Here is an 18,033-nt window from a genome sequence, read left to right as displayed (position 1 = left end):
AGAGGCCTTTAGTTCTACTTTAGTAATAATAATAATAACAGCTTATATACCGCAATACCGTGAAGTTATATGCGGTTTACAAAAATTAAGCAAAGGTACAAATTGATTGACTTTAAGAGGGGAGGAAGAAAGAGGGTTAATAGGACAGGAAATCCATTAGTACTCCTATTTTGAACTCCTATTCAACCTTTCATTAGGCCAATCATAGATATCGCTCATAAATACAGCATCAAAATCCACTCCTATGCTGACAACCTCTAGCTGCTGCTCCCTCTAGATGAAAACTGATCTTCCCAGCTCTCCAATCTCCAAAGCTGCCTCTCCAACTTAAAGAACTGGATGACAGCCAACAAACTCTAGCTGAATACCTCAAAAACCGAACTCTGGATCAGGAAAAGAAGCACCAATTTCACCCGCCCAACACTAACCTGGGAATCAACCTCCCTAATAGCAAAGGACCAGGTACGCAGCCTCGGAGTGATACTGGACGGCCACTTATCCCTCTCGGCCCACATCTCACAGGTAGTCTCCACCTCCTTCTGTTACCTTCGACAACTCTGAAGGATTAAACGTTACCTCTCCAAACCTGACTTAACCCAACTCATCCACGTCTTATGTACTCTCAAGACTTGAGTACTGCAACTCTATTCAATGGCATCACTACAAAGGAATTTGAGCGGGTCCAAAATGCAGCAATAAGACTCCTATACAGCCTCAACTATTGTGACTCCAGCTCTCCAAGTAGAACATTGGCTACCTAAAAGGAAACGCTGCATTTTCAAAGCTCTAATAATTGCTCACAAAAGATTCCACAACATAACCCCTACATACATAGCTTCCAAACTACAACAGTACACCCCCAATCGCCCCCTCCGCTCAGCTGTGCATCCCTCAGGGAAAATCCTTACATACATAGCTTCCAAACTACAACAGTACACTCCCAATTGCCCCCTCCGTTCAGCTGTGGAAAGACTGTGCATCCCTCAAGGAAAATCCCTCTAGATGGAAACTGCCCGGAAACGCTCATACTGTGATTTCATCCCTCAAATATGGAACCAGTTGCCTGATCAGATAAGATCTCAGAACTCACTGATGACATTCCGAAGAGCAGTGAAGAGCCTCCTTTTCAGCTAAACAGACTCCAACAGCCTGCCCCCCCCCCTTCTGTATCCCTTCTTTGAGCTCCTTAGTCTCTGTGAAATTTCAACCTTTTTCCCCTTATGTACCCACTACCCTATGACCAGTCATGACCTTCGCTTTTGTAAAATGTCTGCACTGTGAATGTCATTATGTAACCCGTTCTGAGGTTTGGGGAGGACGGGCTAGAAATCAAATTAAATAAATAAATAAATAGAGCCAGGACTGAGTTTGATGGAGGGGGGGGTTTCATTTCTGGGCCACTATAGTATGACTAGCTTTTTCTTTCTTCTGGGGACTGACTTTTTAGACCTATGAGTTCTCTCACCAGCTCTGAATTTACAAGACAGTTGCAACTTCAACTTACTTCATGGCCTGGTTCTGGTCTCTATAGGATGGCTAGAGGCACTCTGTAATGATGAGTTCTTATGGCCTTACCTGGATAACTTGTTTGTTTTTCTAATGCTTAAGTTCAGTAAATATAGAGCTAGTTTTTCCATTGTCTTTTGTAGCAGCACTATTGGTCTTTCACCCAATCAAGGCTCCTTTCTCCTAAGTGTGACTGTGGAAAGGCAGATAGATGTACTCTGGGAGTTGCCATTAGCAAGTATCCTTTTCCCTTGCACTGTTATTAGGAGGAACTTCAGGGCAAATGCCATAATGTGTGATTGGAGTATCTAATCTTTCCATTACGTCTATGCCAGACCAGCCTAGAATGAATGGGTTATGTCCATCTACCAGTGGAAAGAGACACAGAAAAAAAAGTAGTTTCCAGAGTTTTGCCCTTTTAGGGTATTGTGCAGCCTGGGACATTCAGTATTTTTCTGTCTCCAAGGAGTTGGTGGATGGATAGTGTAGCTCCTTCTTGGTGTTTGTCCGGTAGCTCCTAGCCTGGTTAATTCCATATATCTCATGGAGCTTGGTCCCTCTTCCTCTACATCTGATGGTGGCAGTTCCCTCCAGATCCACTCCTTCTGACCACTGAGGTGACTTTGGAGCGAAATGAGGCAAAAGCTTATTGGAACTTCTGTGTTTGGCAGTCTCCTGAAGAGCGTATAGTTTTTACTTCACTAAGTCCCTATGTTTTTCTTGTTTACTGGTGGACAAACAGCTTCTGCGTCTGTAATTTAAGTGCATTTGGGGGTTTTTAATTGTCGGTAACAAAAAAGAAATATGCATTTGGTGTCTTTGGTGCCTTTCCAGTCTCTGTGTTTTCAGCTTGACAGCTTTCTTTTATCCTCAGGAGGGCTGATTTTATTTTTACCACCATTAGCTGCTTCAAGAGAGTTGGCAGTTTTTTTTCTTTTGGGCTGAGGGATCAGTCGCCTCTGTGGTGACCATGGTTTTGCTATATTTTTTTGGTACCTGCTTATTTTTAATGTGGTTTTTTTTAAAGTCTTGAGCATATGTTCTGTCTGAACCAGTTCATTCCTATTTTGTAGTTAACAGTTCAATGAGGTGTTTCATCTACAGTACATCACACTGTTTGGCTTTGTATGATTTCTCTACCTTTTGTTAGCCTGTGGTACTCAACTACATTTGCTTATTCTCTCTTTAATGTGACGGTTAATTATAAGACCTTTTGTGTTGTGCAAATGCAACTGTTCCTTCTGGAGGCTTTGGTCAAGTTTTCTGTTGCTTTTGATTTAGTTCCAACATCATTCTTAGAGCTTTCAGCTGAGCTCCCAGGCAGAGGTTTAAGATGTTTTGTTAGTTTCACTGCCTTTGGCTAATTCTGTAAGTGTAGGATTTAGTCAAGAGAAATCTTGCCTCGCCAATCTACTGCATTTCTTTGAAGGTGTGATGAACACGTGGATAAAGGTAAGCCGGATGATATTGTATGTTTGGATTTGCAAAAGGTATGAGATATGTTCAAAAAGTTCCAGGACTGATTTTATAAAAATTTATTAAACAATCTTACAACTTATTCCATTGGGTCCCCTTCAAAGTACTCCCCTGCCCAACGTCAATTCCACTTCTAGAAACAGTCCTTAAACTCATCTTCAGGAATTGCCAAAAGTTGCTGTGTCAAATTTTGCTTTATGTTTTCAATGGTGTTGAATCGCTTTTCTTTCAACATGGATTTAAGTTTAAGAAACAAGAAGTCATCAGGGGCCAAGTCAGGAGAGTAAAGTGACTGGGGAAGAACTGTCATGTTTTTTTTTTTGTGGTGGTGGTTCAACCGTGGAACAAATTTTGCCTCAGTGGGAGACATCCCTAACTTCTCGGTTAGAATGTTGCGCCATGAAGCAATGGCGATGTTGCATTCCTCTGCCAATTCTCTTAACAGCTAATCGCCGATTAACGCATACTTTATCAACATGATCATCATCAGTTGACGTTATTTATCAACATGATCATCATCAGTTGACGTTATTTATCAACATGATCATCATCAGTTGACATTGATGGTCTTACAGTTCGCGAATCGTCTTGCACTGATTCACAACCATTTTTGAAGCATAAATAACACCTTCCATGACTCATGACGTGTTCCCCATAAGCCATTTTCAACATTTCATAAGTTTCTGTAGCAATCTTACCCAATTTAAAACAGAACATCATAGTGTAGTGCTGCTCATTGAGGCTGCACATGATGAAAAATAGTCGATCATGAAAACACATTTTCATAAAAACTTCTGTAGCTCAGAGATGAAAACAGATATCAACAAACAGAATAAAGGAGGTTACTCGTGAGGTTTCAAGCTACTCAGCGCCGCCTAGCGTGTCTCAAAAAAACTTCCATTGGCACGCAATTCATGTTGTCCTGGAACCTTTTGAACAGATCCCCGTGCCTCATGAAAGACTTCTGAGGAAATTAGAAAGTCGTAGAATAGGAGGTAATTATATTTGCTGATGACACCAAAGTTGTAAATCACAAGAGGATTGTGAAAAATTGCAAGAGGGCCTTGTGAGATTGGAAGACTAGGCATCAAAATGGCAGATGTCATTTAATGTGAGCAAGTGCAAAGTGATGCATGTGGGAAAGAGGACCCCGAACTATAGCTACATGATGCTGGGTTCCACGTTAAGAGTCGCTGTTCAGGGAAAGGATCTAGGTGTCATTGTTGAGGATCCTTTGAAACCCTCAGCTCAATATGTGGTAGTGGTGGCTAAGAGAGAAAATAGAATATTTGGAATTATCAAGAAAGAAATCGAAAACAAAGATGAAAATGTTATAATGGGCTTTGTATTGCTCTATAGTATGGCCACATCTCAAATACTGTGTGCAATTCTGGTTAGAACATAAGAATAGCCTTATTGGGTCAGACCAATGGTCCATCAAGCCCAGTAGCCCATTCTCACGATGGCCAATCCAAGTCACAAGTACCTGGCCAAAACCCAAAGAGTAGCAACATTTCATGCTACCGATCCAGGGCAAGCAGTGGCTTCCCCCATATCTTTCTCAATAACACTATGGTATTTTCCTCCAGGAAATTGTCTAAACCTTTCTTCTGTGCTATCCTCTCTTACCACAACTTCTGGCAAAGCATTCCAGAGTTTAACTATTCTCTTGAGTGAAAAAATATTTCCTCCTATTGGTTTTAAAAATATTTCCCTGTATCATCATCGAGTGTCCCTAGTCTTTGTAATTTTTGACAGAGTGAAAAATCGATCCACTTGTACCCGTTCTACTCCACCCAGGATTTTGTAGACTTTAATCATATCTCCCCTCAGCTGTATCCTTTCCAAGCTGAAGAGCCCTAACCTATTTAGTCTTTCCTTATGCGAGAGGAGTTCCATCCTCTTTATTATCTTGGTCGCTCGTCTTTGAACCTTTTCTAGTGCCGCTATCTTTCTTGACATAAGGAGACCAGAATTGAATGCAATACTCCAGGTGAGGTCGCACCATAGAGTGATACAAAGACATTATAACATTCTTAGTCTTGTTAACCATCCCTTTTTAATAATTCCCAGTATCTTGTTTGCTTTTATGGCCGCCGCTGCACATTGGGTGGAAGGTTTCATTTTATTATCTACAATGACACCCAGATCCTTTTCTTGGGCGCTTAGCCCCAAGATGGACCTTAGCATCCAGTAACTGTGGTTTGGGTTGTTATTCCCAATGTGCATCACTTTGCATTTGTCTTCTAATTTCCTATGGTCTGCCTGCAATTTTTCACAATCTGCATGCATTTTAACAACTTTGAACAATTTAGTGTCACCTGCCTTATCTCAAAAAAGATATAGCGTAATTAGAAAAGGTACTGAGAAGGGCAACAAAAATGATAAAAGGGACGGTGTCAGGTCAAAAGTGCGCCGGGACAAAGGCACGCCCAGACAATTGAGCGCAGTGTGGAGGCGCGCACCGCTCTAAATTACTGTTTATAGGGCTCGTGCCGCGTTGTGGGGGGTTGTAACCCCCCACATTTTACTGAAAACTTCACTTTTTCCCTGTTTTTAGGGAAAAAGTTAAGTTTACAGTAAAATGTGGGGGGTTACAAACCCCCAAACCCCCATAACGCCGGCGCGATGTCTATTAAGTAAACACGCCCCCCCCCCGTCGGAGCCCTAAAAACAGTAATTTAGAGCGGCGCGCGCCTCCGCGCTGCGCTCAATTGTCCGGGTGCGCCTTTGTCTTTCGCGCCGTTGTCTATGAACTGGGACGGGATGATTTCCCTGTGAGGAAAGGCTAAAGCGGCTAGGGCAGCTTGGCGAAAAGACAGCTCAGAGGAGATATCAGAGAGGTCTATAAAATACTGAATAGAGTGGAAAGGGTACATGTAAATCGCCTGTTTACTTTTTCCAAAAATACTAGGACTAGGGGGCATGAGATGAAGCTAATAAGTAAAAGATTTAAAACAAATCGGAGAAAATCAGCAGAGTTAAAAAAAAAAAGAAGTTTCGATAACTTACTAAAATAAATCCATAGGCCATTATTGTGATGGCTTGGGGAAATCTACTGCTTATTCTTAGGATTAACAGCATAAAATCTATTTTGCTACTTGGGATCTAGCTAGGTACTTGGGACCTGGGTTGACCACTGTTGAAAATTGGATACTGGGCTTGATGCAACTTTGGTCTCTCCCAGTATGGCAGTTCTTAAAATAGCTGGAAAGCTGTCAGTGTAAGTGACAAAGTTTAGGATCTGCATCGCTCATTGGTGCGACCTCACTTTCTGTATTGCAATCAGTTTTGGTCATCTTATCTCAAAAAAATATAGTGGCACTAGAAAAGGTTCAAAGAAGAGCAACCAAGACGATAAAGGGGATGGAACTCCTCTCGTTTGAGGAAAGACTAAAGAGGATAGGGCTCTCAGCTTGGAAAAGAGATGGCCGAGGGGAGATATGATTGAAGTCTACAAAATCCTGGGTACAACGAGTACAAGTGGATCAAATTTTTTTTTTACCTCATCAAGATTTATAAAGACTACTGGACACTCAAGGAAGTTACAGAGTAATATTTTGAAAACCAATATGAGGAAATATTTTTTCACTCAGAGAATATCTGGAATGCATTGCTAGAGGATGTGGTGAGAGCGGTTAATGTAACTGGTTTTAAAAAAGGTTTGGACAAGTTCCTGGAGGAAGAGTCCATAGTCTGCTGTTGAGACAGACACAGGGGAAGCTAATGCTTGCCCTGGATCAGTGGCATGGAATGTTGCTACTATTTGGATTTTTGTCAGGTACTTGTGACTTGGATTGGTCTCCATGAAGATGGGATACTAGGCTTGATGGACAATTGGTCTGACCCAGTAAGGCTATTCTTATATTATTATTCTCCAAAACACCATTCTTTAATTTTAGGGTTATTAGTCAGGTGAAGCTGCTTATCATCACAGAATTGTCATCACAGATTGTCATCTCAACCAGTATGTAATAACTTCAGTGTATATTAGCTCAAAGGGTATGTAAACATTTGATCAGTACCATAGTAAGATAGTAGATGATGGCAGATAAAGACCCGAATGGTCCATCCAGTCTGCCCAACCTGATTAAATAGAAATTTTTTTAAAAAAATTTTTTCTTCTTAGCTATTTCTGGGCAAGAATCCAAAGCTCTACCCGGTACTGTGCTTGGGTTCCAACTGCCGAAATCTCTGTTAAGACTTACTCCAGCCCATCTACACCTTCCCAGCCATTGAAGCCCTCCCCAGCCCAACCTCCACCAAACGGCCAGACACAGACCGTGCAAGTCTACCCAGTACTGGCCTAGTTCAATATTTAATATTATTTTCTGATTCTAAATCTTCTGTGTTTGTCCCATGCTTCTTTGAACTCAGTCACAGTTTTACTCTCCACCACCTCTCTCGGGAGTGCATTCCAGGCATCCACCACCGTCTCCGTAAAGTAGAATTTCTTAATATTGCCCCTGAATCTACCACCCCTCAATCTCAAATTATGTCCTCTGGTTTTACCATTTTCCTTTCTCTGGAAAAGATTTTGTTCTATGTTAATACCCTTCAAGTATTTGAACGTCTGAATCATATCTCCCCTGTCTCTCCTTTCCTCTAGGGTATACATATTCAGGGCTTCCAGTCTCTCCTCATACGTCTTCTGGCGCAAGCCTCCTATCCTTTTCGTCGCCCTCCTCTGGACCGCTTCAAGTCTTCTTACGTCCTTCGCCAGATACGGTCTCCAAAACTGAACACAATACTCCAAGTGGGGCCTTACCAATGACCTGTACAGGGGCATGAACACCTTCTTCCTTCTACTGGCTATGCCTCTCTTTATACAGCCCAGCATCCTTCTGGCAGCAGCCACTGCCTTGTCACACTGTTTTTTCGCCTTTAGATCTTCGGACACTATCACCCCCAAGGTCCCTCTCCCCGTCCGTGCATATCAGCTTCTCTCCTCCCAGCATATACGGTTCCTTCCTATTATTAATCCCCAAATGCATTACTCTGCATTTCTTTGCGTTGAATTTTAGTTGCCAAGCATTAGGCCATTCCTCTAACTTTTGCAGATCCTTTTTCATATTTTCCACTCCCTCTTCGGTATCTACTCTGTTACAAATCTTGGTATCATCTGCAAAAAGGCACGCTTTTCCTTCTAACCCTTCAGCAATGTCACTCACAAACATATTGAACAGGATTGGCCCCAGCACCGAACCCTGAGGGACTCCACTAGTCACCTTTCCTTCCTTCGAGCGACTTCCATTAACCACCACCCTCTGGCGTCTGTCCGACAGCCAGTTTCTGACCCAGTTCACCACTTTGGGTCCTAACTTCAGCCCTTCAAGTTTGTTCAACAGCCTCCTATGAGGAACTGAATCAAAGGCTTTGCTGAAATCCAAGTAAATTACATCTAGCATATGTCCTCGATCCAGCTCTCTGGTCACCCAATCAAAAAATTCAATCAGGTTCGTTTGGCACGATTTACTTTTTGTAAAGCCATGTTGCCTCGGATCCTGTAACCCATTAGATTCAAGGAAGTACACTATCCTTTCTTTCAGCAACACTTCCATTATTTTTCCAACAACTGAAGTGAGGCTCACCGGCCTGTAGTTTCCTGCTTCATCCCTGTGACCACTTTTATGAATAGGGACCACATCCGCTCTCCTCCAATCCCCAGGAATCACTCCCGTCTCCAGAGATTTGTTGAACAAGTCTTTAATAGGACTCGCCAGAACCTCTCTGAGCTCCCTTAGTATCCTGGGATGGATCCCGTCTGGTCCCATCGCTTTGACCACCTTCAGTTTTTCAAGTTGCTCATAAACACCCTCCTCCGTGAACGGCGCAGAATCTACTCCATTTTCTTGTGTAACTTTGCTAGACAATCTCGGTCCTTCTCCAGGATTTTCTTCTGTGAACACAGAACAGAAGTATTTGTTTAGCACATTCGCTTTCTCCTCATCACTCTCCACATATTGGTTCCCAGCATCTTTTAGCCTAGCAATTCCATTTTTTATCTTCCTCCTTTCACTAATATATCTGAAAAAATTTTTATCTCCCTTTTTTACATTTTTAGCCATTTGTTCTTCCGCCTATGCCTTCGCCAAACGTATCTCTCTTGGCTTCTTTCAGTTTCACCCTGTAGTCCTTTCTGCTCTCCTCTTCTTGGGTTTTTTTTATATTTCATGAACACCAACTCTTTCGCCTTTATTTTCCCAGCCACTAGGTTGGAGAACCATATCGGCTTCCTTTTTCTCTTGTTTTTATTGATTTTCTTCACATAAAGGTCCGTAGCCATTTAGTATCCACCATTGTGCCTTGTTTGATTGTGTATAAATGAGTTTCTTAACTAGGGCTGCTGGTTACTGAAGCATGGGGATAGCCAAAGAACTGTTAAAGGATCTGCGAGCAGAAGTATTTCAACTTTATAAATCAGGATAAGTGTATAAAAAGATATCCAAAGATTTGAAAATGTCAATTAATACTGTCCAAACTCTGATCAAAAAGTGGAAAATTATGAGTTCTGTTAATACCAAGCTACAGACAAGTAGACAAAAGATTTCAGACACAGTTACAAGGAAACATGCAAAGAAAAATCCAAAAGCAATTGAATTGCAGGCTTCTCTGAGACAAAATGTTAACCTTTTCAGCAAGCACAGTAAAGAACAAAAATGGGCTCCATGGTAGAGTTGCCAGAAAAAAAAGCCATTTACCACAGCCTGCTTACAATATGCCAAATAGACACTCAAAAAGCCTCAACATTTCTGGAGCAAAATAATTTGAAAGACCAACCATAAACACTATATTTGGAGAGGCATCAACAAAGGCCTATGAAATGAGGCATGGAGGTAGATCTCTGCTGTTTGGGGTGGGGAGTGAGCTACAGCGACAGAAGGAATTTAGTCGGCTTATCAGAAAATATTGGAGGAGAATACATTCAACTAGGAAGCTGCTCTTGTGGCGCATTTGGACTTTCCAACATGACTAAACCAAAACATTACTGTGGCTGCAGCTGAAAAAAAAAATGGAGGTTCTGGAGTGACTTTCACAGTCTCTACCAGATGCACGCAGCGCTGTACATTAAACACACACGAGATGGTCCCTGCTCTAAAGAGCTTACAGTTTTAGGACTCACTCATATGAGCCCTTATAGGAAGCTTCTCTCTTGGATCATCTATCAGTCAAAGTAGTCTTCCTGGTAGCAGTTACTTCTGCTAGAAGAGTCTCAGAATTTGAGGCTCCGTCATACAGAGATCACGGAAGCAGGCACTAACAGGAAAGTAAGACTTGACAGCTCAGACCTGTCCGAAAATTTTGCTGCCGTTGATCAACCCATCGCCTCCACCCCTTGGCAGTAGGAGAGATGCCCACTCCCTCCCACTGCCAAGCAATGCCCCCCTCCAGCAGCGGGAGAGATCCCCATTCCTTCCCATCACCACACAACCCTCCCCCCTTGGCCTTGAACAACCTGGTCCAATCAGAGTCTTATACCCCTCCCTGGAGCATCCCAAGATGCACCGGGGAGCGGAAGGCCTGCCATTTTGAGGAGGTGAGCCTGCTGTCCAAAGGGAGTAGGCATCCCTCCAGCCAGCCATTGTAAACAAGGTAAGGGGAGAGGGCGGGGGATTGTCAGGCATGGTTGGGGAGGTGTCAGGGGAGGGGTTGCATGGCAGTGGGAGGGAGGGGGCATCTCTCCTGCTGTTTTGTGTGTGTGGGGGGGGATTGCTTGACTTTGGTGGAAAGGAAGGAGTGGGTATCCCTCCTGTCGATCTTTGATTTGGTGTTTGTTTGGTTTTTTAAATTTGTGCATTTATTCTGCGCATGTGCCAATCACTATCACCAGCAATGGGCACATGCAAATTTAGCAAACCTTCACTACTATCCGCCAACCTCATTTACATGTACGTTTTTGGGAGAATGACTCGCCTTTTTGAAATTGTAGTGGCCCATTGGTTTTTAACAAAGTTTTGAGAATCCTAGCCCTGTGTTCTTCAGTACATGGCAAAATAAACAGGTTCTGTTCTTAATTTACCGTTCTTTTTTTAAACTTAGACAAAATAACATTCATTTTCCTCACTTCTTGTTCTGGCTCCCTCCACCCCACCCTTCCCCCAGTATATTTTGGTATTGAAGATTTCTTCTGGCTCCTTTTGAATTTCAAGCCAGGAATGTAATGTGGTGCTATAAGCTTTCATTGGCATCTAATTTGAGCCATTTCCCTCTTCTACAGTCTGTCCCTTCCCAAAGTAGTTTTAGTCCAGTTGTTGCTGTGACACTTGTTAGCCAGATGCTTAGGTCTTCTTGAGGCACCTTGAATACAAAGTCATTTTTAATAAAATGAAGGGCTGCAAGAGTCATTTATTTAGAAGTTTAATTGGACTTTGTCATCTTTTTCTTTTAGCCCTGGACCAAAATTTAACAGCTCTATGAGAGGAAAGATGGGAATACCACACGGCATCAAATTGAGGTTTTTATATTTTCATTGGTCGATCATTTAATTTTATTATTAATACAAACACTGAGTACCTTTAACCTTGGTTTATGGGTTTGTTTTCAATTATAAAACAGACGACGTTCCAGAAGCAGGAGCCCTTTTAAGAGAGACAGAAGCCCAGTGAGGTAGGTTCTTTTTATATCAGCTCTTTGTATGCTTATTCTATTTAATGCTTTTACTTTTCTTTCCTTTCTTTTATGAGGGCTCTTAGTTTTGCCAAATAAGACTATTTCTGTAGCCTGTTATGTATCCCAGTAATGAATGCTGAGGTACCAAAAGCAATATAATGATTTCATTAAAGAATGACACAGGGACAGGTACCCATGGGGGAAGGAGTGATTTAAAAAACAAACAATAAAAAAACTGCAGAAGCTGCTGTTAGATTTCAATGAACCGTTAAATGCCATCATTTGTGTCTTGTCTGTCATCTGCAACGTTTTTCCCTCATGTACTTAGCTGCACAAGCATCTTACTGTTACTGCAAAGGATTCATCCATCATTGCCGACATCAAGGAACATTTCTAACATTTACTAGACACTTATTTTTCTGCATATCCAGTACACAGTTTAGGTTCTCTTCTACACCCAATTTCTAAAACACAATCCATTTACCTTCCCAGATGATGTAAAAACATAGGCAACTGAATATTTGGGAAGGTTGTACCAAAACCAGATAGAAATGGAAGGCTCTATTTGTGATTTATAATCAGTTGTACAGAATATAGTCCCTTTTTATATACTTCATTAAAAAGATTTAATTATAAAATCATAAGTGTGTGTTTGAGGCTTGTGCAAATGGGGACAGAGGTCACGGGAATGGGACAGAACTGACAGAGACAAACTTTGTCTTCATGTCATTCTCTAGAGTGCATGCTTTTTTTCACACCTTCAAAAAAGAGATTAGTAATACATGCCTTGATTTTTTTTTTTTTTTTTTTTTTTTTAATCTTTATTCCTTTTTATTTCTTTCAACAAGTGTACAATATTATTACAATTAATTCACATAACTCACTTGACATTCTTAAACAATATTATTATACATGTTTTAATACCCCCCATCCACCTCCCATCCCTTCCCATATCAACAAAATATTTCATCCAAACTTATACATACTTGTACATCCCTCTTTCATAATACAATTAATCTTACATTAAATCTGTCCCTCCCCCCACCCTTTCTTCCTCAAACTCTTTATTCATTTTATTATACAAAGTAATGCACAACAATATATATCTCATCATAGTACATATATCCCCTTATATTTCATAACAACATATTTCCAATAAATTTACCCTCTTTCCTTTTCTATTCATACCTATATACCATGTTTCTTATATCCATTAATCAGTTGAAATATAATCTGTTGGTCCCTCTCCATTAAGAAAAATTTGGTCTTACCTTCTAATTTTCTTTCCTTGCATCCTGTAGGCTTGTCCAGAACTAGTAGGTTACATCCACCATAAAGCAGATGGAGACGAAGTACAAGTTCTGATACTTGCCTCTATAAAGTTTTACTGTGCAGCCTATGCCCACCAATATTTCTGTAACCAAGCCAGATGTGTGAAACGTATAACCCCTGGAAGGGGGAAAAAACAAGTTAAATAACCAGAAAAATATAATCTCAAGAGAACCATAGAAGGTGCCATAGAAAACCACTCCAGACTTGGACTAAAACACTAACACCCGTATTCTCTTAACTGGCGCCCATGTTGGGAGCTGACAATTGTGTGTCAGTCACGTAACATTGCCAGTTAGAGAATCACGCCTGATTCATTCAAAGATAGGCGGCTGAAATGTAGGCCAGAAAATCCTGGCCTACATTTTAGCTGCCTGTCTTTGCTGGGGGGATCCTGAAACTAGACCGCAGCTTGCCATCAGCTAATCATGGCAGAGGAATTTCCCCTGATCAGCTGAGCCGGCAGGATTCCCTGAAATCGTAGCTTCGGGAAGTACTGCCAGCTCAGCAGGCAGAAGACACCCCCCCCCCCAAACTGGCAGGAGAGATGTGCACTCCCTCTTGCCTGAACAATTGCCCTCCCCCCACCACACACCTTTGACATCAGCAGGAGGGTTGCCCGCTCCCTCCTGCGTGAATGGCACCCCCCAAACCCTTCCCCTCCACACCCCTCATTCCTTTACAGAAAGACCAGCAAGAGGGATGCCCACACAATCCTTCTGACAACACGCCTCTTCACAATGGCAGGTCATCTCTTCCCGGTGCATCAGGTGCACCAGGAAGGTGCTAAGGCCCTGATTGGCTCAGGCATCTTCCTGTGCATCCCAGGATGCACGGGGAAGGCCCAACATTGTGAAGAAGCAGGCCTGCTGACAGTAGGGAGTGGACAGCCCTTCTGATAGTCTTCCTGTAAAGGTATGGGGGATTGGGTTGTTCAGGTAGGAGGGAATGGACATTCCTCCTGCTGATGTCAGGTGTGGCGGGGGTATTGGGGAGAGGGGGTTCAAACAGGAGGGAGTGGGCATCCCTCCTGCTGATGTTGCAAGGGGGAGAGGGGTTCTTCTGCCTGCTGCAGCCGGATGAGCTGATCACAGCAGGGGAATTTCCCCCGATCAGCTGAACCAGCAGGAAGCCGCAGTTTTGAGGAGTCCTGTTGGCTCCACTGTTTGTGGGAAATTCCCCTTCTATGATCAGCTGATGACAAGCTGTGGTCTAGTTTCAGGATCCCCCAGCAAAGATAGGTAGCTAAAATGTAGGCCTGGGTTTTCCAGGCCTATATTTCAGCCACTTATCTTGTGCCCATATAGGCACTTTAGGCCACCTAATGCTACTTCTGGCATTGCCACGCCTATGTTGGTGTTCGGCGGCCTAAAACGCTTACATAGGCACGATTCCAGCACCTTTTTTTTTAGGCACCGGTAGACGTCTCAACCTTGCCGTTTCTAATGGCATTTTTTTTTCCAATTAATTTAGGTGTCGGTAGGGTGCCTACCGGCGCCGGTTTTAGAATTTCCCCCTAACTGTGTATAATGGTGAGACACTGAACTAGTCTGCGGGACTCAAGAAAGAAAAATAGTAGGTGTAACCAATTTTCTCTTTCCTTTGTGTCTCAGACCAGCCCAGAACCAGTAGAGTGTAAATAAAAAGAAATAATAGCACCCCTTAGATTGGGCTGCATCTTCCTTGATGAAGGCTTGGGGATGGAACTTAATATACTGCTTTTCTGTGGTTACAATCAAAGTGGTTTACATATTCTGAACCTGGGACAACCAGAGTCACAAGAAGCTGCAGTGGGAACTGAATCCAGGTTCTCGGGCTTCTCCACACGTATAGTCTATAATGCTTAAGAGAAAGTATGTAGTGTCAACCAAGTTGCTGTTTTACAAATCTTGGTTGAATGGTACCTGAACTCAGACAATATAAGCTGAAGAAATCATCTTTTTAAGTTAATGTGCAGTCTCATAAGTTTTATAGAATACTAGAAGTTATGCACAAGACTTCTTACACTTAGATGCATAAGTGCTCATTGGGTTGTCAGCAGAATTCTATAATTTTAGCATGGGACTTAATTAGCGCATAAATGTAAGGAAGCATGTGCAGGTGGAGGTATCCAACATTTACGTGTATAACATATAGAATACTCGTTACTCCTAGCATAAGTGAATGTGCCTAAATGTTTGAGCATTAATTCTGCTAGTATTCTGTAAATGCATCTTATTGTCTAACTTCTTGCGTACTTTACGGAACTGCTCTCTTAGGGGCGGTGTATAAGAAATAAAATAATGATTTATTTATTGTTTATGATTCTTAAGATATAGGCTTTTTCTGTGTTTTCAGTTTTTCAAGTTTTGACTTGAATGTGAATTGTACTAGCATGTAGAATGATACAAAGCACTAGTAATTCTAGAAAGATGTTTGGTCTTATGTTGTGATCCTGATGTAAAGGTGTATTTAAATACTTTTTGTTTTATTTAAAGAGAACCGATTGATAATCTAACCCCTGAAGAAAGGGATGCTAGAACAGTGTTCTGTATGCAGCTTGCTGCAAGAATTCGTCCAAGAGATCTCGAAGAATTTTTCTCTACTGTAGGCAAGGTAATTTTTACACTTCTTTTTAAGTCCTATTTTGTCCATGCAAAAACTTGACAGGAACTGTTTTCTGAACCAGTGTGATTGACCACTAATTGCAAAAACTTGATGTTTCTTGATGGGTATAACACTAATGAAAATTATGAGCTGACAAATTTTTCATTTCATTTGGTTATCCCAACTCAAGGGTTCGTCATCCTATGATCTGAGTAACAGATAACCGGTGATAGAACCACCTTTTAATACCTAATTTAATGGTTTGATTAAAGTTTTTGAGTTGATTCACATTTTAATTAACGATTGAGATAAGTTATAATGATGATTATTAGAATTACTCTGCTCTCAGGATTGTCTCTAGATATTATACATTGTGGGCAAGAGAACGATGAAGACCCCCTCTATTATCCATCAGATGAGAGTAGAACATAAGTAGACTAAAGATCCTTCTCTCTACACATCTATTCTTCAGTTCTTGTCTTATTCCAGGTGGAATTTTGTTCTGTACAAAAATAAAAAATTCAAAATTCTCTGCACAAAATTAGCAAATTCTGCAAGTTTATTTGTCAAAATTTAAACAATATTTTTGCTAATTATCCATATTCCAGTTAAATCATTAAAAATAAAATGCTTTATCCTAGGACAAGCAGGCACAGTATTCCCACATGTGGGTAACATCATCCATGTAGGCTGGGACAAAGGTGTTAGTGTACTGTCACTTTAAAAATGTTCAAAGTCTCGAGACTGTCTGTATCACGCTTGTGCTGGTGCCTTTCCGCTCAATGTCAGCTTGTGGGACCATCCATTCTTTTCTGCAGAGCTAAGAAGCTTCTTTTCTTAGTTTCTCCAAACTTGGGGCCTTCAGGCTCCTCTCAGCCTGTTTTCAGGCCAGGAGTGTGAAACCATTTTCAGATTAACATTCCCTCAACCTTCCGGACCGTTGAGTCCTTTGACCTTGCCTCAGTGGTGTTTCCCTCCATGTCCAGGGCTCTAAGAGGCTTTAAGCAGTGCAGCCAGTGTAATCAGACTATTTTAGCAACTGACCCACACAGTTGGTGTGTACAATGCCTAGATCCAGAACACTGATATTTCTTGCACTCTTTGTTCTGAACTTCAGAAGTGGTTGCTAAAAGCCAGACAAAACCAGTATGAAAAACTTTTTCAGGACACCAAGGACAGCAACCATATCTGCTGACTCGGATGCCAATGCTCATCGATGCCTCCAATAACAACTACTTTATCTCCTCTGCCTTCATCAGGAGAAGGGCAGAAAAAGGCTAAGAAGCGCAAACATCTTTCTCCCTCCAAACATGCCTCTGAATTATTGCTAATATTGTGGGCACAGTTCTGGAAGGAGATATCATAAGAACATAAGAAGTTGCCTCCACTGGGTCAGACCAGAGGTCCATCCCGCCCAGCGGTCCGCTCCCACGGTGGCCCATCAGGTCCGCGACCTGTGAAGTGGTTTCTGACCACTTCTATAACCTACCTCAAGTTCTATCTGTACCCCTCTATCCCCTTATCCTCCAGGAACCTATCCAAACCTTCCTTGAACCCCCGTACAGAGTTCTGGCTTATCACCTCCTCCGGAAGCTTGTTCCATGTGTCCACCACCCTCTGGGTAAAAAAGAACTTCCTAGCATTTGTTCTAAACCTGTCCCCTTTCAATTTCTCCGAGTGACCCCTAGTGCTTGTGGCTCCCCACAGTTTGAAGAATCTGTCCTTATTCACTTTCTCTATGCCCTTTAGGATTTTGAAGGTTTCTATCATGTCCCCTCTAAGTCTCCTCTTCTCCAGGGAGAACAGCATTGCCATATCTATTTGCTCTGAGTTATCCAAGGTATGTACACAAAGTGTAGATATACTGATGCTAGATTGCTCTCCTTACAGTTGGTGTCGCCTTGGAGGCATGTCTTGACGTGGAGGTCACCAAAATCTCAACACCAGGTGCACTCTGTGCCGACCGTGATATCTGTACTGGCACCGTCGTTGCAGGACCATATAAAGGAGCTGGTACAAAAGAAATTGGCTGTGAAGCTGAATTTGTACATGGTTCCATTCACCAACATCAGCCCAGTCCGAGCAACGTCCGCATCTTCCATCTTCATGTTATCCAGATCTGTCTGTGGAGGAATCCTATGGAATACCATCGGATCCATCTCCACCACCTCCTTGCAGAAGGTAATCTGAAAGTTTGTCTTTCACAACTTTCATCAGGCAAATGGCTTCTGCTATCCCTATTAAAATAGTCAGAAGCAGAGCCAAAGACTGTTTAAAGCTACCCTTTCATAATTGAATGAACTGGGAAACACCAATTTTATTCCCAGCAGCACCATATAAATTGGCCACCTTATATAGGATCCAATCCTGTTCAGGCTTTGACAGGCCTCAACTACAATATCAATCCCTATTGGAATCTGCGTAAAAACAGCTCCAGGACTTAGGCTAGCAACCCACCTGGATATTCAGAAGTTCAAAAAAAATCCTTAAAACCACACTATTTTTAGAAAAGTTGAAACCAATCTT

General features: G+C 42.0%; 1 protein-coding gene across 6 annotated transcripts in view; it reads left to right on the top strand.

Annotated features, from left to right (window-relative positions):
• RBM39 (RNA binding motif protein 39) overlaps nucleotides 1-18,033 on the top strand; it is a 137,933-nt gene that overhangs the window by 43,764 nt on the left and 76,136 nt on the right. For 5 of the 6 annotated variants that reach the window (XM_033963389.1, XM_033963393.1, XM_033963391.1 and 2 more), the window contains 3 exons: nucleotides 11,372-11,437; nucleotides 11,539-11,589; nucleotides 15,399-15,516. In XM_033963389.1, coding sequence (XP_033819280.1) covers nucleotides 11,372-11,437; nucleotides 11,539-11,589; nucleotides 15,399-15,516 — 235 coding nt within the window. Of the gene's footprint in view, nucleotides 1-11,371; nucleotides 11,438-11,538; nucleotides 11,590-14,342; nucleotides 14,497-15,398; nucleotides 15,517-18,033 lie in introns of those variants that run through there. The other variant, XM_033963394.1, reaches the window with a different exon arrangement.

Source organism: Geotrypetes seraphini, chromosome 11 (genome assembly GCF_902459505.1).
Source record: "Geotrypetes seraphini chromosome 11, aGeoSer1.1, whole genome shotgun sequence".
Taxonomy (NCBI): Eukaryota; Metazoa; Chordata; class Amphibia; order Gymnophiona; family Dermophiidae; genus Geotrypetes; species Geotrypetes seraphini.
This window is presented reverse-complemented; position numbering and strand designations above follow the sequence as displayed.